Raw genomic sequence first — 25845 nt, 5'->3', positions numbered from 1 at the left:
GCCTCTCTCATTTTCCTCCTCTTAGCCTGTCCCCTTGGTTTCTTTAAAATATCTGTGGGAGATGACCCCTGCCATCCGTGCCCTCCGCACAGCCACACTCTGCTGCCAGGTTCCCGTGAGTGTGTGTGTCAGAACCGCTACTACCGATCTGCCTCGGACAATTCTGATGCTCCTTGCACTGGTAAGTATTTGGATGGATTGTTTGAAAGAAAGTTAATGGGAGAGAATGTGCCTGAATGATTCAAGGGAGTTGCAATTCACTGCTTCTCATGACCTGTGAAATAACCCAACACTTGCCTTTCTGCTCCACCAGCTGACTGTGCGGTGTAACTGGTCACTGAAGGCAGATGGAAAGGCAGGAATGTTCCCACGTGCCTTTTACAATGTTGGTGCGGTGGTGAAGCTGTGTTTTGAGAATACTGCAGTGTTGCAATACTAGATGCTCAGAAGTGAAAAAATGTCAAATTTTAGATGACTCATGCAACCTTAAATTAGTCCATTGCAAGTACGCATAAGCTACAACTCCTAATGAGAAAATAATATACTAATTTCTCATGATATGCTAAACTCATTTCATACACGGGGTAAACATTGTTCATTGAAGGAGATAACCATTATTTTCTTCCCTTTATAACTGAAAGTGTGAAGATATATTTACTACACAAAATTTGAATTCTGCTTATTTTATTTATGGGAAAATAATTAATTTTTCATGGACTTTTCTGTGGTTCTCATCAGTTATGACTTTTCACAGTCATTGATTATGCATATTAATTGGTCAGGTAAGAATTATTAGGTGTAGAAGATGACATAAAGTTAGTGATTAACACTCAAAAATACAGTTTGAATAATATATCAAACTTTACCTTTGAACTTCATGGAAGTGAAAGGGGAAAAAACTAAGTTCCTAAAGCATCTTGCAAACTCTATGGCTCTGAAGTTAAACACTCAGAAATTAGGAAATGCGATTGTCATTTTTTTCTGTAATCCCTTGCTTACTATACTGCAAAGAATCCATCAAGCAATTTTCGTTTCGCAGGGATTATTTTTCCTGAGAAGTTGTCAATCCTTTGCACTGACTGTGATGAGAATCCTCAAGAAAATCTTGTGTGTAATCATGCAATTAAATACTGTACTGCAATGCAAATGCTGAGTGGCCCAGTTAAAATCACAAAAGAAAATTTAATCCTGACATTTCCTGATGTACAAATACTTCATCTTGCCAGTAATATGTTTTTTAAAGTCTCCTGTGTGCAGATTTCCAGCATAATTATTTTTTTTAACAACACTGGAGATGTGAGTCCCCAGGGAAATACAGCTATTGGAACACTCAGATGCTCCAGCAATGCACGAGATTGCAGCTGGAGCGATCCCCACAGAGACCCAGTCCGCCAGCACGAACAGAGGGTGTCATCCTTTTTATTGATCAGCGTTAGCTTTGCCCATAGTTTTCATCGCTATTTCTGGACCGTAGAGTAATGGTGAGAATGAGGATTCTTGGATCCCGTTACAGCCTTCTGAGGGAAATGTTCTTTAAATCATGTTCCCCTTGCCCCCCCCCCCGCCACTGAGCTTGGCCTCTGTCCCTGCCCTTCCAGGCTTGCCCAGTTTGTGTCTGTGTCTGTGTCTGTGCCTGGGCTTAGCAGAGCGACGCTGCTGCTTATTTTTACCTGCCTCAGCTTTTCACTTCCCAGCTCCAGTGCTTGCCTCGTTCTCACCCGCCTGCCATCTGCTCACCCTCTGCGCTTGCCGCCTCCTCTTCGCTGTCCCTGTGCTAGCAGGGGAAGTGTTGGATGCACAGGATGGGCAGGTTTTCAGCGGTCAGAGTTTGCTGCCGATGCCATTCAGGAATCTGAAGGGCAGCAGGAATTAGGGAAACTGGCCTTCAGTTCCCGCAATAGGTGGAACAGGCTAGCTGAAGGCTGAGAGAGTTCGGAGGTACTTGGTGCCAAAGGAGAGAATTAGAGGTCTCAGTAGAGGCAAATCTTTACTAAGGTCATGCAAAATTTTAAATTTCAAAGCCTTGGAATTTCTTTTAGGGTATTCTTGGCTATTCTTTTAGGGAAAAGTAAAAGTCACAGCCTTGAAGCAAAGACCCTTTCTGTTAATATTGTTTCTCTAAGATGCGATAGTACGTTTGCTCCTTTGTGTCTGGACTATGTCTTCCTGAGCCTTGTTCAGAGGGACAACTAGAGAAGAGTAAGAATGAGAAGAAAAAGCGACTTGTTCTGTTCTCTTCCCTGTTTTGTCTTCACCTCTCCCACCCCCACCCCCAATCCCCCCATCCTCCTTTCATGGGGATTTTGATCTTCTGTTCTGTCCCGTAGGCATCCCCTCTGCTCCTCGCGACCTTAGCTATGAAATCGTGGGCTCCACCGTGCTCCTGACCTGGCGCCTCCCCAGGGACCTGGGTGGCCGCAAGGACGTTTTCTTCAACGTTGTCTGCAAGGTGTGCCCGGCTGGGTCCTCGGGGCCCTGCGTGCGCTGTGGGGACAGTGTGCAGTTCGAGCCACGCCAGGTGGGCCTGACAGAGAGTCGTGTGCAAGTCTCCAACCTCTTGGCCCGTGTGCAGTACACCTTTGAGATCCAAGCTGTCAACTTGGTGACAGAGTTGAGTTCAGAAGCACCCCACTATGCCACCATCAACGTTAGCACCAGCCAGTCAGGTGAGAAGACCCCCAAAATTTCCACTTCAGTGTCTCATTTGATTTGCTTTTATCTTTTTAGTCCTGGAGCTTTGTCTTCTTGTGTGTTGTGCCCTTTTTCATTTTGCCCTGCTAGTTCCATGGTTTCACTTCTGCCCTCCTTGTTCCTGCTTTCTCTTGGCAGAAAAACTGAGTTAGCAGCTAGTGTGGTTGCATATGGAGAAGAGTTGTTGGGACAGAAGCTGCCCTGGAGAAGACAGCAGTGGGGGATGCAGTTTTGTGGGTCAAAGTATGTTGCTTCATTGTATGAGGCAGGGGACACTTGGATCTTGACGGGGATTTTGTGAGCATCAGCTTGCCACAGCAGCTTTTAGAGAGCATTTCTTCAATTCCTCTTCACCTTCTCTACCTCCTACTCCATTTCATCTTCTTATACTTCAGCCAGTCCTTCTAGCATTTGTCACACCTTCACCTTTTTTTTGTGTCTCTGTTTTGAGACACTCTGTTTTTCCATCCTTTCTTGTTCTCACACACCACCTTTCATTCTTCTCATTTCAGTTCATACTCTAGTGCATTGCAACAAGTGGTATTTAGTATTTCATCAAATCTATCCACCTTTGCCCTATTGCATATCGAAGTAAGGAAGTGGAAAACAGAGACAGATAGGCACTGTCTAAAAATGAAGATGCAGTTAAAGATACAGATAGGTGCTGTATGACAAGAGGGAATGTACAAAACAATATTTACTCATCACCTAATTATTCATGACCCTGGGATGGCATGTATTAGTGCTGTGCAGTCCTGTGGGTCATAAAAGGGTATGAAAACCACGTTTTTTATGATTCCTGGAGAGGTGTTAAATGGAATTCTGAAAAAGAATCCAGAAGGGGATCACTATTCCTATTTTACTGAAATTGCTCTTGGTTCTTCTGCATGCTATATATTTTCTTCTACCTTGTTCTTGCCTTTTTAGCCTCCCTGTTCTGACAAATGCTTTTGAAATATCATTCTCCTGTCAATAGGAAACAAAATATGTTAATTTTTTTTTGCCTTTTACATGGTAGAAATATTAAAATGTGTTGTGCAGTTATATCAAAGGTGTCATGATCCTTGTAACTAGGATCTAAACTGCAGGGATGACTAAACTAAAATACTAGTGGCTTGTGTGGGCTGTCAAAGGAAGGGGAGACATTAAAGTGTTGAAGAGTAGGTCAGACTCGGGAATAGCATACAGAAGGCTTATATATATATGGAGAGAAATGGGAGAACACCCATGGCATGTACACCGCAAGTAATTTCCTACTGTTAACAGGTGCCAGGGGTTTGATGTCGGTTCCTTCCCTTTGAAATGTTACCTGACAGGCACCAAGTAGCAGAGCCCATGCAGGGTAACCCTCCCGTCTAAGAGACTGGCTGCAGATGGTGATTAGTTTTTGTTTACAGTCAATCATATAGCTGGGTAATTTGTGTAGTAGTTCCAGGCAGCTTCTTTGGCTTCTGCTGGAGACAGGTAGGTGTTCTATTAACATCCCAAAGAAATCTCCTTCGTGCTTCTCATCTCAGCCTTCATCTATATTTGAGATAATTTAGTTGAGTAGCTACTTCCTTTGCCTGCCTGGAATCACCAAATCTACCCTCTTCTTTTGCTTCGTTTTGACTGTTCTGCCCTCTCCTGTTCCTCCGGATGTCTCTGGGTGTCTCTGTTGGGTGCGTTGGGTATGTTGGGTGTCTCTAAGGTGTCTCTCCTGTGCACTGAAGCGGTTTCAGGGAGACCAACTTTCTTAAACAGCAATGTGTGCTGAGTGGCTTCTTTTTGTGTTCGGTTTGTGTTTTTTTCCCTTGCTCTTCCTCGAGATCATTATAAGTGAGCTTGAGATGAGCTGCCCTCGATTTGTAGTGACAGCTCATACTAACAAGGCCCTGCTTCCCCTGTCACATGGCCCGTCTCATACATACCCCCTCCCTTCAATCCCTTCAGCAGGTTTTCGCTTTAGCATGGCTTATTGTTGTTGTTGTTGGTGGTGTTAAACCAATTATTATTATTATTATTATTATACAAGCAGAGATGGACATTTCAGGAGCTTATGTTCTGAAAGAGACAAAGAAGGGACAGGAAAGCATGAAGGGTATAAAAAAAGCAAACGGGAGAAAGACAAGCTTTCATGATAAATGGCTGTAGCCAAAAAAAATAAATTCTCTCCATTGAATTAAAGGTGACCAAAGAAAGATGTTCCAGCTGTGGCAGTTTCTGAATATTCAGCTTACTCATACATCAGTCAGAGTTTTCTCACTTCTTCCAGTTGCCGATCCAAATAATCCTTCTCCCCACTGTCTGCCCCTTTGTTAGAGGTACCGTAGGCAATATTCTGTGCTGGAACATTTCTACTGTTTTCTCTTTCTTTTTCCTGTGCTCCTATTCACTTTCCCACTGTTCATCTGAGTTTCCTTACTCCTAACAGTCTGCTAGCCCTGGCTTCAAAGTATGATAGGATCCTTTGGTCACACAGCCACGTTTCCCTGTGGTAGCCTGATGATGGTGTTCCTACGGTTTGCTGACTTTGTGTCTGAAGACAGAATAAGAAGGGCTGGCACTGGAAAATATCCTTTAATGTAGTAAGACTTATTAACCTTCTATAGCAAAAAGCATCTGAAACCTGTTTGGACAGTAATAACAAAACCTTTCTGGATAGTAATAGTATGACATGCAAATACAATATGCAAGTTGCCAGAAGGAAAATCTGTCCAAAGATGAGGCAAGAGAGAAGGGAATTACTTCCAGATCAGGTCTGAAGTGCTGAGGGTGATTACCTAAAGAAGTGTCAAGATACACAGAAAGATGTCGGGAGGCAATTCCAGATAGCATCAGCTGCGTGAGGAAAGGCTATTATGTCATTGTAGTGGGGTTACACTTCACAGAAGGGAACTTGACCAAAGAAAGCAAAGAACTTAAAATCCAACTGTATTATTAAAAATATATATATATATAATTAAACTGACTAAAAATTTAAACACTATTTTAATATCTTTAAGTGTACTTATCAGGGTAAACAAATACTATTTTCACGTCTCAGGACTGAAGTCAGGTTTTCATTTAAAGGATTCTGAAAAGACTCTCTGTGCACAGCTGTAACTACCTCTCCATCTTTTTTTCCTACACCTTCCACTGAAGCATGTAGTAATGTCTGTTGCCAGAGACATGCTACTGAACTTATTCATTCAGGCAGTTGTTACATACCTAGAAGAAATAAAGACAGCAGAGACTCAGATGTTGGAGGAAATCCACGTAGACTGTTAAAAGTGAGTAGATTTGTTTTTAACTGAATCCATACATAATGAGAGCTAATGGAGATATGTGAGGATAAAGGTTATGTGACCAGGTTGCCTTGTACCTGTGAAAAGATATGTAGCAGCCTTCTGCATCAGTTGGATTCAGAGCGGTGAGACCTGGTAATACCAGAAATCTATAGAACTGCAGAAATGAAATCTGAAGGCTTGTGTAAGAGGCTGAATGGGGACAAGGACAGTTATGGGTAGTGCCAGGAAATTTAGGAGGACCTGACAGAAGATTTTCAGGTGAAATGGTGTGAGAAGAAAAAAGGAACCAAATGCCAAATATGATTACGGGATTATGAAGGAAAGTGGATGAGTTGCTTGAAGATGTTTTTTTTCCAGAGAGAGATGGAGTCCAGTAGGCTTAGTAGGCAAGACCAAGGACACAGGCAAGGCATTTTCTTGATCAAAACAGGAAAGGAATAAAAAGAGAGCTGCCAAAAACTACTTAGGACCGTGTTTTGCCAGGCTAAAACCAGCAGGTAAAGCAAGTGGAGTGTGAGCTCTCTGTTCATTGTCCTCTGAATGAACTACATCAGTTTTCAAAGTAACAAGCTGTTTGCTTATTTATGATCTAACTGCTAACCCTAAGCACTTGTCAAAGGTCCTTAAGAATTTAACTGTATTTGTTTTTTCTTACATAGGAAAAATGAAAACGCTCTTAAGATTTAATTTTTCCCTCAGTGACATCTGTTGTCACTAAGGGAAAAATTGAAGGAAGAATTCCCTGGGTCCTCCTTCTTGCCCTTCCTGAAGATAGAAGTGACATTTGCTTTCCTCTAGTCCTCAGGCACCTCTCATGGTCACCATGATCATTCGAAGATTATCAAGAATGGCCTTAAAATGACATCAGCCAGCTCCGTGATGGGTGCATCCCATCAGGGCCCATGGAATTATCTGGGTCTGGTTTGCCTAAACATTCTCTCACCTGATCTTCCACCAGGAAGATCTTCCTTGCTCCAGGCTTGCTGTCTGTCTCTGGGACCTGGAGTTCCTAAAGGCTGGTGTTGCTAGTACAGAGGGTTGCGTTGTGAAGACGAGATTCAGTACCTCAGCCTTTTCCATGTCCTGTGTCACCAGGCCCCCTGTGCCACCCGGCAGTGGGCCCACATTTTCTGTAGTCTTCCTGTAGCCACTTAGGTACTTAGAGAAGCTCTTGCTTTTGACATCCCTTGCCAGGTGTGATTCCAGGTAGGCGTTGACTTTTCTAACCATGTCCCTGCATGCTTGAACAGCACCTCTGTGTTCCTCCCAGGTGGCCTGATCCTGCTTCTGCCTTCTGCATACTTCCTTTTTATATGCAAGTTTAGCTGGGAGCCCCTTGTTCAAACACACAGGCCTATTGGCATTTTTTGCCTGAATCCCTGATTGTTGGTATGGACCGCTTTTGCACCTGAAGCAGGTAGTCCTTGCACAAGCTAGCTCTTTTGGAGCCACTTTTCCATATAGAGCCTTATCCCATGGGATTCCTCCAAGCAGATCCCTAAAGGGGTCACATCTCTCTGAAGTCCAGTGTTGTGAACTTGCTTTTTGCTCTGCTCGCTCCTCTCAGGATCTTAAACTCCACCATCTCATGGTCATGGCAGCCAAGGCTGCCTTCAACCTTCATGTCACCAATGAGCTCTTCCTTGGTTGTGAGAATGAGGTCCAGCAGGGCATCTGCCCTCATTGCCTCCTTTATTGCTTGGGTCAGGAAGTCACTGATGCTTTCCAGGAACTTCCTGGATTGCTTATGCCCTGCTGTGTTGCTCCTCCAGTAGGTGTTAGGGTGGCTGAAGTCCCCACTGAGGATCAGTGCCTCCAAACACGAGGCTATTTCCAGCCGTCAGCTCTCGGCTCCATTCAGTTTTTCACTTGTAAGCATCTAAGGCCATCGGAGACACCCTGGTGTGGCCAAGACATCTGCCTACTCGGGGCTAGCAGATATGACAGGAACAGTAGAAGACCCAGCAGCTACTGGAATGCCATCTGGATGACAGAGAGAATCAATACCAGGGGCCTCTCAAATTTATGGGCAACTGAATGGCTCCTTGGGTCTTTGCTGTAGAGTGGGCTGAATTGGTTCCACATATTGTCTTGACTGGGGATGGGATTCAGCTGTCTGTCATGGGTATCTGCATGGGATTGGGACTGAATGTCACATACTAGGGACGTTCATGGTCTTCTGAGAATGGCACTTGGCTGTGCGCTGTGTGTGTGGATTGCCACACAGTAGTCTGCACCTCCTTCACATTCCTTTCTTACCTACTATTGATTTGGGATTGTTAGGCTTGCAGACGTTATGTTGCTGGTCTGGGCTGGTAACACAGACAAGGACATCAGCTTTACCAGAAAACAGCAGAAACTTTTCAAACATTAGCAACTGAGACAATGTATCATTTTTGAGGTACTCAAAATATCTTTAAATCCACCTCAGTGTGGATACCCGGGTATGTTTGTCCTGCTAGGTAGAAGAGTTGCAACTGACAGCCCACAAAAATAGGATCTGGGAGCCGTATTTAACTGATGTTTGGACTGCTTTACAGCTTTAGTTATGTTTTATATGTGCAAGAATTTTCCATACTTCTGCTATTTTATAAATAGTATACAAAAAGCAGTCCTTTTTCAGTTTTCCTTAGGGGTCTAATCTCACAACATGTTGTTTGCTCTCAGTGCATTTGAAATGGGATGGGATGGAACGGAATGGAATGGAATAGAATAGAATAGAACAATTCAGTTGGAATGGTCCTACAATGATTCTCTAGTCCAACTGCCCAGATTAGATTGAAGTGCACCCTGTTCTTTCAGCTGTCATTAGATAGAGGCCTAGCATGTCTCCATTTATAAACTCCATGTGAAAAGAGCAAAACTAATGAAAGTGACAAGTCAATATAGAACTGGACACTTGTATAAATGCAACAAGCTTTAAAAGCAGTGCTCTTTTATAAACATTTTTAATAGTCATGATGCATACAAACTAAAATACTCATCTAGCACTTCTGTGGCAGCAGAGGTATGGTAGTTTGAGTGTTGTCTTAAGACATACAACCTTGAACTTTGTATTTCCTAATATATTAACACTGGGAGAGTAACTTTGTCTCATGTTTCTGACAGGAAATACATACTTACTCCACCCACAAATACATTCACATTTCACATCACCTTAGTCAGAAATTTTTCAAAGGTGAAATCTATATATCTCTTTTTACTTGAAGTGGTGGGACAGCTCCGTGGCCAGTGTTTCATATGTTTTGTCCTTAAAAAAGGGGCAAATACATTTATCAAAATCTGAACTCTGACATAGAGAGGTAGGTTAAAGACAACTTGTCTTGCGTTGATTTGTAGTTATTTTTATTACTGAACATTTGTACTGGTTTAGGCTTTTGCCTTAAGTAGTATCTGCTTATTAGGTATGTATCACTGAAATAGCTATTTTTAATGAGCCGACTGCATTATTCTGAACATCCCTCCTGTCTTATCCTCAGTGATGGAACTACCTGGGCAATAGGGACATTCTAGACTACTGTGGTGCATGGTCAAGAGATACACACACCGTAACTCTGGGTAAAGCTGCTCCAGTGATATTTTTTTTTCTTCTTAAGTTTCCCAATACCTGTAATTCCACTATCTGCATGCTGCCCGTCTGAGTAAGAGCACCTTTTATCATCATTGCTCTGGTGCAGATTTTGCTGTGCTTACACATACTGTGCTCAGTGCCAGCCCAGGTCTTTGCACCGGAGGCAAAAGATAACCTGTTGATGGGTAGCTGAAAATGGATAGCACATATTACCATCAGAATGGGTACGTTTTGACTATGATGCAGGTCAAATGTGGCTATTTGAGTATTCTTTCCAGGTAGGGGGAAAATTGTGGATTGGAAAGAAATGAGAAAAGTGGGAAGAATAACTGATGGTGGTGGGAAGGAGAGGAATGCAGAGAGGTGGGAGGGCAGGAATGGAGGGGAAATCTAACTCCAGCCATTCTGCAAAATCTTCATTCAAAACGGGAAGGAAGCAGCTCTTCCCTGGCAGGAAAGCTCTGTATTTAGGTTTGCACCTCTCGCTGTGTATGTTTTATGTCCTAGCAGAAGGAATTTGAACTTATTGCAACGTTAAAATGTAGCGGAATCTGTCTTGATGGAAGGTTAACTGATCAGTTACCCCATTCTCCTCCCATTATCATTTGAATACAGTGTTACTCATTTGTAACTCTTAAATGCTACCTATGGTACTGGTTATTTACTGCTGTCTTCCATCCTTGCGGCAACTTTGTCATTAGCAGGTGAAGTGATTGTGCAATCCTCTTTGAAAGACCAGCAATACAAGGAGTAAGGATGAAAGCATTTGGTTGTTTATACTCCTACATTTTTGTTTCATTTACACTTGTAAGTGGTTCCCACTTGCTTGAGCTGTTTGGAGCCCATTTGTATTCTTTCAGAATAATTTTATCTTGTTACTAAAAATTGTACTTTTACCTTTTTAGCAGCTAATGAGGGAAGAAAATGCTATTCTGCAATTTTTGATCATTTGTCTCTACCTCATTCCTCGCATCAAGGAAGTTTGTTGTGTAAAACTGGTGGAGTTAGGCTGCAGCTTGTCATTGGCATGCTTTTCCTGGAAAATTTAAATGTTGCTGAAGACATCACTTGCATTAGGAAAATGAGGGTTCCCTTGCTGCGTACCTGAAGGTTTCTTGGCAACATGACATTTTGCTTGCAAAGAGGAAGCAAAACTTGAGAAGACTTTTGTGGACAGACAATTGGCAGGCTGAAAGAGCCTCTTCCAATTGTACTGAAACTTTTGCTTGAAAATCTCTTCCTAGAAAGAAACTCATATTCTTTTGTCTTTTGCACGAACCTGGAGAACATGCATGTGTATGTGTGTGTGTACATACAAATTCATGGATGTCTTTTGTAGAAGTTTTCATTCTCCAGAAAGCTTCACATGCAAGTGCCTTTAACAACCATACATCTTTATTCCTGTTCTGAGGCTGTTTTTTGAACTAACTACTTCAGGAAAGGGCCTGCAATATATTAAGTAGGTGTTTTGTACTTCTGTTGTCTTCAGAATATGTGAATGGTGCCTCAAGGAGTACAAAAAAATGAAAAGCATTACTACCCCAAATAGTAGCTTGGATTGTTTCTCCTTGTAATCTAATATTAGTTCCGTGAACAGTGTTTGAAATGATTAATTGTATTATCTTCAGGCTAATATTTTGTTTCCTTCCCACTGATTTAATGAGTTTCAGGTTAGTGTGAAGTAAGGGAAGTTACACAACTCTCAAAGCCTGGAACTGAACTTCAAACTTTTAGAATAGCCAATCAAAAGATTTCTAAAATTGGTAGACACAAGTTCTTGCTTGCTTTCTGTTTTATGTTCGTGCTTCCAAAGCCATCTTTTATGTTTGATGTCCAGATCCTTGCTTTCTACATAAGGGAAGTTGACATTTTCCCACAGTAATTAATATCTGACACAGACTATAAACACTTGATATCATAATGGAATCAAGAGAGTTAACATCTCTATCTGGGTAGTGTACCAGGCTGGCCGCCTGTTTACCAAATGACAGAAACTTAGCAAGCTACTTAAGAGCAGACAGAAAAACTGTATGTGAAGCTTCCACATGTGTACACTTAACCGTGACCTTTAGGTGCTGGTTCCAGACAGCAGTGCTTTGTTAGAAGCCCATGCAGACGGGACTGCTGTGGTTCTGTGGCCTGCAGAAGGACTGAGAGCCTCAAATGCAGTGGTAGTTTGGACATTTGGGCAATAGCCTTGACTGGGATTGGCTTGAGATCCTAGACCTAGTCTGAACACAAGGCTGCATATTAGGCTGTGAAAATGAAATGCTTTCAGTTGCTATGATCTGCAGCTGAGCTGGCACCACTGAACTGAGGAATGTGTCAAAATCTGTTCCTTAACGCATCAGTCGTCAGTCTCCATCTTCTGGTTTGCAGCTGTGACCTGGTAGTGAATGACCTCCATTACTCTGATAGCCTTACCTGATATTTTTCCCCAGACAAACAATGATAATCTGGGCAAGAAGCAGAACAGAGGTAGTGTGCTCTGCTTTTGCTCTGACTGCTATCTCATTGTTTGTCCAAGTGTGATCCTAGAATGAGGCAGTGGCACTGAACACCTTGTCATCTTGCATGTTAAAATTGCAAATCTGGCGATCAGAATAATGTTCCAGCTACAGTGTAGAGCATTCCATAATTCCTGTGCATGATCAGTTGGTTGCGGATTTCTTAATTTTCTTTCTGTCCAAGTTGTCAGTGACTGTATCTCCTAGCAGATTAGAATTGTGCCTGGATTTCTTCCGGTTATTTTATGACATGCTTCATAATTCAAATTGAGGGAAATTAAAGGAGGCGCTCACCTACCTTATTAACTCATCATAATATTAATCAATTATAGTTCATTGTTAAGCTTATCCCTTTGCAATCTCTCCTTCCTGTCTATTCCAGTCCCCTCTGCCGTCCCCATGATGCATCAGGTGAGTCGCACTACCAACAGTATCACGCTGTCATGGCCTCAGCCAGACCAGCCCAATGGGATCATCCTGGATTACCAGCTGCGCTACTTTGACAAGGTGAGCAGAAAGTGAGGCAGTGCTGATTGTCACATAGCTGTTATGCACAAGAGGACAGGGTAGCCTTCTGTCTAGGAGATGCACCCCTGGATTCAGATGAATAAGATGGAGAAAAAACGCTTCAATGATGAACAAAGAGCAAGCTGTAGCAAAACCAGATGTTCATAATATACACTTTGTCTAACATCAGTCCATCTGCGTTTCCCAACTTGGAACCACCTAGGGACAACTGTGGCTAACAACATAATAAGTTTAGCACCAGCTGATACAGGTAACAGTGGAAGGAACTGAAGTTCCCAAATCTGTCTACTGGAATTGGGCTCACTGCAACATTCTGTTGTGTGTTTGTGGAGGGAAGTCCTGTGTCCCCATTTATGCCTGGACAGTCATCTCTAAGACATTTTGGGTGGATTAATGCACTACTCCATGCACTAAGTGACAGATGTCTGTTACCTGTTTCTGTCCTGGAATTACAGGATGGCAAGTACAAAGTTGCTCTCCGTTCACAACTTCCATGACTCCTAATCCAACTGGTTTGAGAAGGGGTACATAGGGCTGTTCAGACAAGCTGTCATTCTGATCTTTCACATAAATATTTTTGCAGGATCGTGTGAGGCTATTTTTTCTGTAGCAGTAAAAGGGCCTGCTATTTGTAATAATATGTCTAACAGCTTCCTGGATACAGCATTACATGTGTTTTTGCTCTGGATTCTCCTAGAATATGTGAGTTTGGAGCGGGTAGAAAACACATTTTCAGGACAGGCTAGGACTTTTTAAATGGATATGCTTAGCAAGGAACCATGGAACAAGGTAATTTTGTCTCTCACTCTTGTTTAGGTCAGAATTGAGGGTCTTTGGCAGAGCTCTGTGGGAAGCCCAGGCCCATGGGAACAAAAAGCAGCAGTGAGGAACAAATAGTGTGTGAGGAAGTCAGGTCTGGAATAGCGGTTGTGGTTGGGAGGCTCTGTAACCGGTTCAGAGAATACTGGGCTGGCATGGAAACTAGCATTCCTCGTTGAGGAGAGCAAGCGATATGTGCAGAAGTCTTACATTCCTTTTTGGCCACTGACATTCACAGGCAGAAGATGAGGATAATTCATTCACCTTGACTAGTGAAACCAACATGGCCACCATATCAAACCTGAGCCCAGGCAAGATCTATGCCTTCCAAGTACGAGCTAGAACAGCAGTGGGCTATGGCCCGTACAGTGGAAAGATGTATTTCCAGACCTTAATGGGAGGTAAGTGCTACTATTTTGTACTCAGATCTGCACATGAGCATCTTTCACTTGCATGTGTTCCTGACTGTGTTAGATTATCCTCTGGAGGACTGCTACCAGACACTCCTACCCAACTTGTATTTCTGTGTATCGTAATTTGTGTACGCAGATCTGGTCACTCAGAGAAGCTCCATGCTGTCAAGAGTGTATTGATTACACTGCCACCGTATTCCCCACCCCAGTCCTTATGGGCTCTGCATCCCCCAACCAGCAGGAGCAGAGTGTGCAGGCAGAACTCTCTTTAAGAGGGTGTTCACAGTACATAGCACTATACCCTGCTGTAGTTTGGAATCCACCTGCCGCAGGAAATCGTAGAGCTGAATGCTCTGTGAAAGCCTTAAAGACAGATGGGACACAGGACATATACCCAGGAGGTTGCCTTCCAGCAGCACCACCATCTGTTCGTGTAGGGAGCAACATGCCTTGTGATATTCTTTGGTCTGGGTCAGAGGAAGTCCCGTAGGTCACCTATGAGCTAAGTTAATAGGGGACAGTGGGATCAAAACCCAGGTGTAGAGCTAGCCTATACTTACGTGGCTGGGCAGGTGGCAGTGGAACGAAGGAAAGAAATGTGGATTTGGGGGGAGCACTGCCTTTTCAGAAGTAGGAAGGCAGGCACTGGAGTAGCACAGTGACTGAAAGGTAAAGGAATAACCAAGTTGGACATTTGGGTCTGCCAGGACTAGCCTGGGAAGCATAATGGCTGGCAGGGATGGAATTATGGCTGAGACAGTAGAAGGGAAACTAACAGTTCCTGTCCTCTGCATTTGTGTATGTGTGTGCATGTGTCTTCCTCGCTAGGGGAGCGCTCGGAGATGGTACAAGACCGACTGCCACTTATCGTGGGCTCAGCGCTTGGTGGTCTAGCCTTCTTGGTAATTGCTGCCATTGCCATCCTTGCCATCATCTTCAAGAGGTGAATTCCTTGACCTGCTCATGTGCACTGCAGACAGTGGAACTATCTTTCCCCTGCTACATAACCCCGTCCCAAGGGAAACAGCCTGATCTACATTTATCCAGATGTCCTTGAGATGCCACTTTCTAATTAAGGAAAGATCCTGCCCCATTACTCCTATCTGAGGAGCCTTTCCTTTGGTAAACAGCTCATGTACTTAGCTGATGTTTGGCAAGTCAGCAATATGAACACAAGGGAAACATTTTAAAGCTGGTGCTTGGAAGGTATTTAAATGCATCACAGTAAAGAAGGGACTGTAAATCACATTTTAGGCATCAAGCGGAGAATGAAGCAATGTGGTGAAGGAGGACTAGTGGAGTAAGTATTTAGATCCACTTACTTAGAAGTTAGGTACCTTCTTAGAAAGAAGATTAAACACCCTTTAACCAAAGACCAAGCTGAAGAATAATATCTGTACAACCCCAATGGTTCCGTGGAACACTGACTCGTAAAATACAGGCTAAAAAAAGCAATTACCATTTTCCATTTTGGAAAGAAAAAAAGGGCTGATAAGACAATGTAGAGGTAGTCTGTTACGGCAAAAAAAGGAGGACAGAAGTTTTAAAGAGAAAGAGAGAAAAGTAAGGGTCACGTTTTGTAGAAGCACAAAAATAAACAATGGGGGTTTTGTTATCTGTTGAAAAGGAACAGTCATTGCCCACTCCTTGAATTTGTTGAGGTTTGAACTTAATCCCCTAGATTATCAGTAATGGATTTCTGTATCCTTGCGCTACTCTGCCTCTGCACAAGAGGGACTTTTTAGCTTTTTCTACTGACCTAAAAAAATGTACAAACTACTTAACTTTAGAAAGTGACATCTAGTTTAGTTTTCTTTTTTGTTGTCTTCCCTTTTCTACATTTGTTTTCTCCTTCTGTGTATGTTCTCTTCTAATATTTTTCCTCTGGAAAGAAAAGAATTATCAAACACTGTTATATTTACATTGTTGCCTCCTTTTGTAGCTTTGAACTGTTAAAAATATAATTTCTTGTTACATCTGGAAATGTGATATTATGTGCACAACTCAATAAAGCATATATTTTTCTAAAAACAATAAACCAAACCCAGAATAAATTGATATCAAAACTGTGTTGGGGAAAGACATTAATGGGTTTCTGAAAAATGTATCTGCATAAAAGGAAATATTGTAAAAAATAGATTCATTTATACTTGAAGGATCATATGCAATAAGTAGACAATTATTCAGAAGTGGAGATACCAAATTTCTACTTTAAATTTGTCCTTTTTAAGAAAAGTAAGTTTGAAGATGTAGGATATGAGGAATGCCACATGAAATGACTAGTTCTTTAAAAGGTTGAATATATGTAGAGTCAAATGATACAATTTTAACTTGTTTCTGCACATTCTTGGTACACATTTTCCAGGCAATATAGTATGAAACATCTATTTTAGCTAATCACTGGATTTTTTTTTTTGTGATGGGAAACCATTAATCTGTCAGATAACCTATAAAAAAAACCCCATGCATGCAGACCTGACTTTCAGATGCAATAGCAGAGTTAGAGTTCTTAGCTATAGGCCCTCAGCAAAGCCAGTCTCTTTCCGCACAGAACAGATTTGGAAGGTAGAACTGCCTGTGTTTTTGCAATCTTAGCAGAATTTAAAGAGATAAGCCTGACAAGTATAGATAATACAATTACCTATCAGAATGACAGAATTAATTATGTGGATAAAGAAAAGCAGCAAATGTCTCGTGATACTCTTTTTTTCAGATGCTAATTGAGTTATTGGCTAGAAGGTCTTGTGCCAAGACAGCAAAGCATACGAGTTGGCACAAATCCATGCACAGAGCAGGCATACTACAGGGTACCACGGGTTTGATTTACAATCTGGTCTAATTCATATCATTTAGAAAAGATCATAAGCTAGCATGAATTGTACATTTTTGGAAAAAAATATAAGCGCTATTGGGAACAAAGGAAGCAACTTGAAAATGTGTTTAGAGCAAACCAAGAGTAGGATGAAACAGAATATCTAGATCATGTGGGGAAAAAGTGCTTGAATCACACACATTTAAGAGGAGAATGAAATATGAGAAATGCCTATGCTGAGAAGGACCTATGCTTACTGGAAATTAGATACATATATGCAGTACATATTACAATAATAAAGACCATACCTGTTTTGATCTGCACATGCAAAAATCACATCATGGGACAGATTTCTGTCCATCTGGCTCTGTGTGGTTGGTTTTGTGTACTGTGCTTATGAAAAGAATAGTCAAAGTAAATGCTGTCGAAAGACCAGGAAGAAGAATAGAAAACTAATCTTTGGGGGAAATTTACACAAATTAAACTTTAGCGTAAATGGCTTTTGGAAATTTTTTTACAAACTTAAAAAGCATCACAGGAGATGGCTTAGATTAATATTTAAAAGAATAATTTGTCATAATTAAATGAAATTAAAATGCAAATTTAGCCTGAATAGCAAGAAAATGTCCAAGACAGTAATGTTTGTTTTTCAGGTTAGTGCTGGTGGCCCTATCATTTGTCATATCTAAAGTGGGGATGCAAACAAACAGTGGTGTAAAAGCTACCACACAAAAAACCAAGCATGCACTGCTTACCAAGAGATGGGCAGGATCTTAACACCCATCTTCTATCCCTAAATTCAAGGACTCTTTGAGTCTTGCATTGAGATGCCTACCCCATCATCCTGTGAGAGATTCTTGTGCGTGTGTTGACTTTCCTTTCCTTTCCTTTATGTCCTCCAGTAAAAGGCGAGAGACTCCATACACAGACCGCCTGCAGCAGTATATCGGTGCACGAGGTAAGCCTTCTTGAGCAACTGATGGTGAGGGGCTGTCTCTTCTCAGGACTTGTTAATACCCATGTCTCTCAGGGTTTGATTATGGTGATGTTTTGGGCTGTCCCTCCGCTGCAGGACTTGGAGTGAAGTATTACATTGATCCTTCAACCTATGAAGATCCCAATGAAGCTATTAGAGAATTTGCCAAGGAAATTGATGTGTCCTTCATCAAGATTGAGGAGGTCATTGGATCAGGTAGTGTGAGAACCTGCAGATTTTCAAATGCCTTTTTGTTCACCTTGAGGCCTGGCACACTACTGGCCTGAAATGAACCCATGCATCCATGCATCCAGTGTCTCAGGATAGCTAACCTTCATTTTTACCAAAATTCATCTTAACCTACTTACCCTTAGATGCTGGCTCCAAACCAAGTTCAAAACACCCTTTGAAGACTCAGAGCTCCTCACTTGAACCCTGAAGATGTAGTCTCCAACCTGAGCCTTCATCAGGAGCTTTACCTTAATCCAAACAGTCCTAGTAACCCTATTTCCAAGCAGCGCCTGGGGTCTTCCACAGTAGAATGCTTTAGTGCACCTGACTAAAATTCTTTACTGTGTTTCCTTACTTGAGGTGTGTTTCTTCCCTCCCTGACAGGAGAGTTTGGAGAGGTGTGCTTTGGGCACCTAAAACACCCAGGGAAGCGAGAATACACAGTAGCTATTAAGACCCTGAAGTCAGGTTACACAGATGAACAGCGGCGGGAGTTCCTGAGCGAGGCCAGCATCATGGGGCAATTTGAGCATCCCAATGTCATCCATCTGGAGGGTGTGGTCACCAAGAGCCGGCCAGTCATGATTGTCACAGAGTTCATGGAGAACGGATCACTGGATTCCTTCCTCAGGGTACCACAACCAGATTCTCCCACAACCGTTACCTCTTCATCTTGCTGTGTGCCTGTATCAGCTCTGATAGTTTTGCCTCTCTTCCTCTTCACTCCTGTCTCTCTCAGTCCTCAGTCGCCCTCTTCAGGTGCAGTAGAAATAATAGCAAGTTAACAGAGGAAGTGGGTTTGGGCCAATGTGGCGAAAATACTCCAAAATCTCACCCGTCATATAAAATTTCCTCATTATTTGAGACTTCTCCAGCTCAAATAATTAATGGTAAAAAGTACTAAATTGTTTATCTTTGTACACAGCCTTCCAGCTCCTTATGGGCATGCACCAAAGTTTGCCTTTCTTATAATGTTTTTCAGACTTTATTCTGCTGCCACTGAATGTTTTCAAGTTTCAACATTGTAATGAAGTAGCGAAACTTGTGCTTACTTTTGGACTCAGACTTTCTGGTAGTTTTTTTTAGTAATGAAACATAAATACAGACATTTTTATAGTATAGATGATTCACTTCTTTTCTTCATATGCTAATTCAGCCACAAATGCTGTGGCAAGTACACTGTGATGAGCACGTGAGCGCATTGTGTAAAGCAGGATAGAACCCATTGTAAAGATCTTGAAACAGTAAAAGCAGATTTGTCTGCTACGGCCATTCAGCCATCTTAGTAGTTAAAGAGACTAGGTGTAGGATGCGAAAGGAGGACATGGCCACAAGAAGAGATCTGTGTTCAGAAAAAGGTCACCAGTGTCCGACTTCATTTAAGATTCATTGCTTTAAGCCCACCCTCCTTTCTTACTTGCTCTCCGTGAACCTTCAGATTTTGGCTGAAGTTAAGGTGTATGTTCTCTAACTTCATATAATCCACCTTGTTACCTTGCTCTTTGTTTGTCTTCCCTGTTGGCTTCATATTCTGTGGTCATAAAAGCCTGTGTTTGCCTCCTCGCAGCAGAAGGAGGGACAGTTCAGTGTGTTACAGCTGGTGGGAATGCTACGGGGGATTGCAGCTGGCATGCGCTACCTTTCAGACATGAACTATGTGCATCGTGACCTGGCAGCACGTAACATCCTAGTCAACGGTAACCTTGTATGCAAGGTGTCAGACTTTGGTTTGTCCCGCTTTCTGGAGGATGATGCTTCAAATCCCACCTACACTGGAGCTCTGGTGAGTTACTTCTATGGAGCAAGTTGCTGCACTGCTGCCAGCTGTGGTTTTCTTCCTGTGCTCCTCCTTGATTTGGTGTACCCTTTTTAGTCCATCTTGAGATCAGAGACACCGGTGAGGTAGAGCCTTCTATCTTGTGGGCTATCTGTACTAAAGAGGTAAGAAACAAAAATAGCTGAATATCTGATCCACTCTGCTGTGCAGAGTCTGAGTGCTGTTCTTTGTGGAATGATAGTGAATAGGACAAACCTCATAACTTGGTTTTAGGTGTTACCTTCCCCAGTTTATTAGCTTCTTACAGGAGATACAAAGGACTGAAGGAGAGGATGAAGTCCTGTACTACCACACTTTGAGCAAACAATTGGGGTTTTTCCTGCAGAAAAGATAACTGGCATAAGTAGGCTTATGGGCTTACAACCAGCCACCAAACGAGCTTACCGCCTGTGAAGCTCTGACACCTGTAATACATCCTACAAAGGGGTGGAGAGTGTAATGGGCAGGTTGAAACTACCATGTGGTATGCAGGGGATGCAGAATTCAGTTACTGAAAACTGAAGCAAGTTTTAGATGTAAGTCTTTTGAAGAAACAGCACCTGAATGTTATTTTGCCCAGCAGGTCATACCTGCAGTCTGAGAGGTCAAGACGGAAAGAGGAAGGGGTTAATGCTAGCCACTCAGGGTACTTGTCTGTCCTTGCTGTTGCAGGTTGGGATTGTTTAAATGGTTTTAGATTTCCAAATGATTGTGACTTTCAGGAGGATTTTACTATCCGGCACCTCTCAAATGGTGCAAAGAAGAGCTATGAAATTTAAAATCTATTACATGACAGGATTGGTAGCAGCAAGGAGGCATGATTGTTTTTTCATCTATATTTGTCAATAGAACAAGGTGGAAGCCTTGAACAGAGTTTTAATTTAGACCAACAATGTCTACAAGAGTGCACCAACTGGACAGGCACCCCATGCTTAGAGTTGTGTCATGCTGATCGGTTCAGTGATACCATTGTCACAAATAGTCCTTATGTGACTAATGCCCCGGTTGCTCTCTGACTGCTTTCTAGGGCTGCAAAATCCCTGTCCGCTGGACTGCCCCTGAAGCCATCCAGTATCGCAAGTTCACCTCCTCCAGTGACGTATGGAGCTATGGCATTGTCATGTGGGAAGTGATGTCCTATGGTGAGAGGCCTTACTGGGACATGTCCAATCAGGATGTAAGTTGTAGAAGTGGTGAGAGTGTACATCTGCTCTCTGTCCTGTGCAATTCAAGTAGAAAAAAGTAATACACCACCAAGTGACTGAAGCTTGTTCGTCTTTTCTTTTCCCAGCTGTGATAAAGTTCTCCTTTTCCTGCAGGTGATTAATGCCATTGACCAGGACTATCGCCTGCCACCACCCCCAGACTGCCCGACTGTTTTGCACCTGCTAATGCTTGACTGCTGGCAGAAGGAACGGGTCCAGAGACCCAAATTTGAGCAGATAGTCAGTGCCCTTGATAAAATGATCCGTAAGCCATCTGCCCTTAAAGCCACTGGCACTGGGAGTAGCAGGTGAGATGAGGATTTAATGCAAAATAATAGGGCTTGTCTCTTGGTGGGCACAATGAGGAAAAGAAAGCAATAAATAAGACTATAAAGTATTTTTTCCAACCCTCTCATCTGAGACAGGGAACAAGTAGGAAGGGAACAAAAAATGAGGGAGAGAGTTGGAAGAACTGTATATCCTGATTCACTTATTGGGTGGTGAGGAATTGCAAGTGCTGGATGTGAGAGGAGATAAATCTCTTGATGGGGTGCACCAAGGGTGAATGAGTGAGGGATCTTAGGGAATGGAGGGACGCATATGGGTGCAGCTACACAAGATATTCTGTGATTACACAGTGCTGTGTGATCACAAGAGGTAATGAAGGAAGAAAAGACCTTAGCTTATGGAGGGAAGGAAATCTGTAGCTAAGACTAATTAGAACTGTAGCTTGCATCCCATATTTTCCCAACAGCATTTTGCAGCCTGATGGAACCAGAGTCAGGAGGTCAGCAATGGCAAAATCTCTTGGGGGGTAAATGGCACCAAGATTAGATAGTTGTTGGGCTGATGACAGTATTACAACCTGGTGGCCTGGAGGGTTTTACCCCATAGTTATAAACCTTGTCTCAGTGGAATATACTCCACAGCTGGGGGAGGGCAAAAGTATCTAGTGATGCCCATTTTACAAAAACAGCACATAAAGAAAGTTACAGCTTTGGGGCAGATTCAGGTGATGGGGAAAAGAGCAAATGTCATGTATAAACAGTCATTTATTTGGCCTTTTACTGTGATTTTATCTGATGCATGTTGGAGCTGAAACAACACATTCATTGTCTCATAGGTTACTTTCTGAACCAGGGAATGCATCTAGGAGAGGGAGAGCTAGTCACAAAGGTTAAAAGCTATAAGGTCTCATCTCTGCCTTAGAAACTGCCTCACTGCAACTCTTTGCCCAGCTAATAGGTCTAGACCTAGAAAGTGTGGGAAGATTTGGGGCAACAAGAAGAGAATGTGCCTGAGGGAGTATAAGACGGGAAGGAAGGATCAATTTTGTGGGGTGGATGGATTGTTTTCTGACAGAAAAGGGAACACAGGTAATCTAGAAACAGGGCATCAACATGTAGGACTTTAGGAATCAGGGCATGAAGAACAAATATTCTCCATTCTGTGCTCTTGCATTTTCTCCCTCTTATAACTCTTACCTTACTAGTATGGTCAGTGGATATTGATAACTTGGGTTTTTAGAATGTGCCTCTTTTGCAGACCATCTCAGCCTCTCCTGAGCAACTGTCCTCCAGATTTCCCTTCACTCAGCAATGCCCATGAGTGGTTGGACGCTATCAAGATGGGCCGTTACAAGGAGAATTTTGACCAGGCTGGTCTGATTACATTTGATGTCATATCACGCATGACTCTGGAGTAAGTAGAGAGGCAGAGAATTTAGTCAGGGCTATATGAAGAATATGTACACATGGAAAATGAGAGGGAAGCCAAAGCAAAGTATCTACTGCTTCTTACATCTTATTAGGTCCTCTGGCCCCACTCCATACTGCTGTATGTTTGCAACCTGTTTCTATAAGCACTAATACTGATCCCACAGACACTACAACACATACTGTCAGTGTTGCAGAGAGGCTGTTATATCAGAGTGCTCATGACAGCTACCACAGGTAGTAACCACTTGTAAGGAGATGTGCAGAACCAGCTGTACGATATACTGGTTTGAAGTGTTATGTAGAAGACAGGAGGCAGGAAAAGGAACATTGTTAGGATCATAAAATTGTTTGGATTAGAAGGGACTTTTAAAGATCATCTAGTCCAAACCCCCTGCCACGAGCAGGGACATCTTTCAGTAGACCAGGTGGTTCAAGGCCCCGTCTGACCTGACTTTGGATGCTTCCAGGGATGGGGCATCCACAGCTTCTCTGCACAGCCTGTGCCAGTGCCTCACCACCCTTCCTTATATCCAATGTAAACCTATTCTCTTTCAGTTTAAAACCATTGTCCCTTGTCCTGTCACTACAGGCCCTGGTAAAAAGTCTCTCTCCATCTTTCTTGTAACCCCCCTTCATATATTGAAAGGCTGCAAGAAGGTCTCCCTGGAGGCTTCTCTTCTCTAGGCTTAACCACCCCCACCCCCCTGCCTTTCACTGCTTCTTTTTATAACATAACCTGCCAAAGTTTTGCCAGCATCCCCTCCACCCAGATGAATTTGCCAAGCAAAAGCAGAAGCCTTATCAACTGTTTCTCAAAGATACACGTATGCATATAGCTGTACGCATGTAGCTGTACACATATATCCATACACATTGATTTGGATACAGTGAGATGGATGGGGACTGTTCAGGAAAAGCAGCCCATTTTAACACCTACCACGTGCTCTGTTCTCTTGCAGAGATATCCAGCGTATTGGCATCACACTTGTTGGTCACCAGAAAAAGATTCTGAACAGCATCCAGCTCATGCGAGTCCATTTGAATCAGCTTGAACCAGTTGAAGTGTGATGTTTACACCATCTTTATTCCACTAGTCCCAAACTCTGGAAAGTTTCTGGGGGAATTCAGAGGGATTTTCACTGTAAGAAAAAGAGATTTCAGTATGCTACTTGAAGACTTTATGCACCTTGAGAGTGCACACTACATCTGTTCCATGAACAAGCACGAAGCCTTGCCATGATTTGAAAGCAGAGCTAAATAACTGATGGCATTTAAATGTGGCTGATGTCATATGTTGGGAATGGGCTGTGGGAGGGAAGGTTCGAATAGGAGGTGGAATAATAACTTGGACAGATCACAAGCACCTGATGCCTCTTCTCTGCCAAAAGAAGGCATCAAACAACTTCACAAAGCCCTCAGCAGGCTTTATTTGTGGCTGGGAGCCCAGCAAATCTACAAAGACATAATAAAGGCAACAAAAAAATTACCATTTTTTTTTTCCGAAAGAATGCCATCATGGTGTGAGAGATTATTGCTCAGATGGAGATGAGCATCAGGCTATCAATTGGTATGCCAGCTTGGTCTGGAACTCAAGTTCCAGTTAGTGCACAATATGTGATAAGCAGGAAGACATGCCACCTGGTGAAGAGGCTGAGAGTAAAGGGCTCAAAAATTCTGTGTATTTCATGTGCAATTCTTGGGTCTGCTCTGTGATCCAGGAGGGAAACTTACTAATCCTTTCTGTTGACACAAGGAACAGCAAGCCCTTGGTGCTATGCAACTCTATGGGACTGCAACAGAATGGAATGATAAGGATTCCTAGAATCCATCCTACTGGATCTGCAAATGGAGAGGTAAACAAATAGGTTCTAGTCCTCACAAGCCCTTTCTTGAGAGGAAAGGCATAAGTTGTGATATTCTGAAATCCTGAGCACCCAGAATTTGGGTTTTGTTCTCTTCTGACCCCCTTACATACATCGAAGAGTATGACAAAAAAATCTGAAGCCCCTTGCTTTTGAAAAATACTTGCTCTTTTTCTCACCCTAGCCAGCTACATCCGTGGGCACAGCTGGTCAAATATTGTTTCTGAAGAGAATGCAGACCTGCAGTAGTCACCTCCAAATAAACAATTTTAACAAAGGAGGTGAAACTCTTTCACAAGCTCTTGTCAGGACTGATCAGGCAGGGTACCAGTCCCACAAGCTGCTTCAGCCCTTACAAAAGGAGTAACAATGTCCATGGGATCAACTGCATTGTCTGGTAGAGGTGCATGAGGATGACCAGAATGACAGAATTTATGTCTCACTTCAGACAGTCTCGTTCGTACCTGCTGAAGGAAAGATTGCTCTGAGGCAGAGCAGTGCTTCAGGACTGTTATCTATCCCTATGCACAAGTGTGAAAACATGAAGCTGAGCTTGAGAGGAAAACTCATAAACTATATACTTGTCTACCTCACCAACACATAGGAAGGGAAGTGGAAACGGCATTGTTCAGCATCTCCTCAATGAAGGCATTACATGAAAAGAGACCTGCTTTGTGTCTAGAGAGGAAATAACCCGAGCTGTTCCAATCTGTGCCCATCTGTTGGCTCACTGTGAACTAGCCATGAACTTACTGTTTTTCTCCAGCTGTCAAGGTTAGAATAGCACAACTTCTGCAGATACTACTCCTGTACGGATTTAGGGATCCTCCCCGTCAACCCAGCAACTGAAGACTGAGAAGCCACACTTAATAGTTAAAGAGTCCCATAATATGATAGGTGCTCCAGAATAGTTGCACTAGAATAGCCAGCACTGTTCAGACTCTTTGTTACACCATTAGAGCAATATCATTGTTAATTTTTTTATTTGAAGGAGAATAAAAGTGCTTTTTTTCAAGATTAAAAAAAAAAAAAAAGTGCCAGTGCAAAACCAATACAAGGAACTGCTAATAAAACATTCAGAGCAGTACAAAGAGAGTGTGAAGAATAAAAGCACACCACATCAGACTAGTGTGAGTCCAGCTCCAGAAAATTTGAGGGTATTGCTTTTTGAAGGGTTTCTACAAACTTGTAATACTCAAAAATCCAGTTACATGTGTACTCCACCTAACAGCAACTGAGCCTGAACAAGTGTCCTCTTCAGAAAGCATGTTGAGGGGAATCTGTGGTCTCTAGCACCTTTCATATGCATTCACCAGAGGACAGCAACGCATGTATGTGTAGCTGTACATGAGTGTATTCTAGAAGTTGTGCAGGCCATCTGGGGAAACATAGCAAGCTGTTTTCTGTGCCTTGGGTGGTCAAAATTA

General features: G+C 42.6%; 1 protein-coding gene across 5 annotated transcripts in view; it reads left to right on the top strand.

Moving 5' to 3' along the window:
* LOC119148097 (ephrin type-B receptor 5) overlaps positions 1–25424 on the top strand; it is a 69395-nt gene extending 43971 nt beyond the window's left edge. For 4 of the 5 annotated variants that reach the window (XM_037387739.1, XM_037387743.1, XM_037387738.1 and 1 more), the window contains 13 exons: positions 26–181; positions 2328–2666; positions 12421–12545; positions 13624–13786; positions 14627–14741; positions 17513–17568; positions 17683–17802; positions 18202–18449; positions 19385–19600; positions 20661–20810; positions 20953–21146; positions 22384–22539; positions 23516–25424. In XM_037387739.1, the coding sequence (XP_037243636.1) occupies positions 26–181; positions 2328–2666; positions 12421–12545; positions 13624–13786; positions 14627–14741; positions 17513–17568; positions 17683–17802; positions 18202–18449; positions 19385–19600; positions 20661–20810; positions 20953–21146; positions 22384–22539; positions 23516–23624 (2147 nt within the window). In that variant the 3' untranslated portion in view covers positions 23625–25424. The remainder of the gene's footprint in view (positions 1–25; positions 182–2327; positions 2667–12420; positions 12546–13623; positions 13787–14626; positions 14742–17512; positions 17569–17682; positions 17803–18201; positions 18450–19384; positions 19601–20660; positions 20811–20952; positions 21147–22383; positions 22540–23515) is intronic. The other variant, XM_037387740.1, reaches the window with a different exon arrangement.
* The last annotated feature ends 421 nt before the right edge of the window (positions 25425–25845 follow it).

This window comes from Falco rusticolus, chromosome 5 (genome assembly GCF_015220075.1).
Source record: "Falco rusticolus isolate bFalRus1 chromosome 5, bFalRus1.pri, whole genome shotgun sequence".
Taxonomy (NCBI): domain Eukaryota; kingdom Metazoa; phylum Chordata; class Aves; order Falconiformes; family Falconidae; genus Falco; species Falco rusticolus.
The sequence above is the reverse complement of the archived record's forward strand: the minus strand, read 5'-3'. Positions and strand labels throughout refer to the sequence as shown.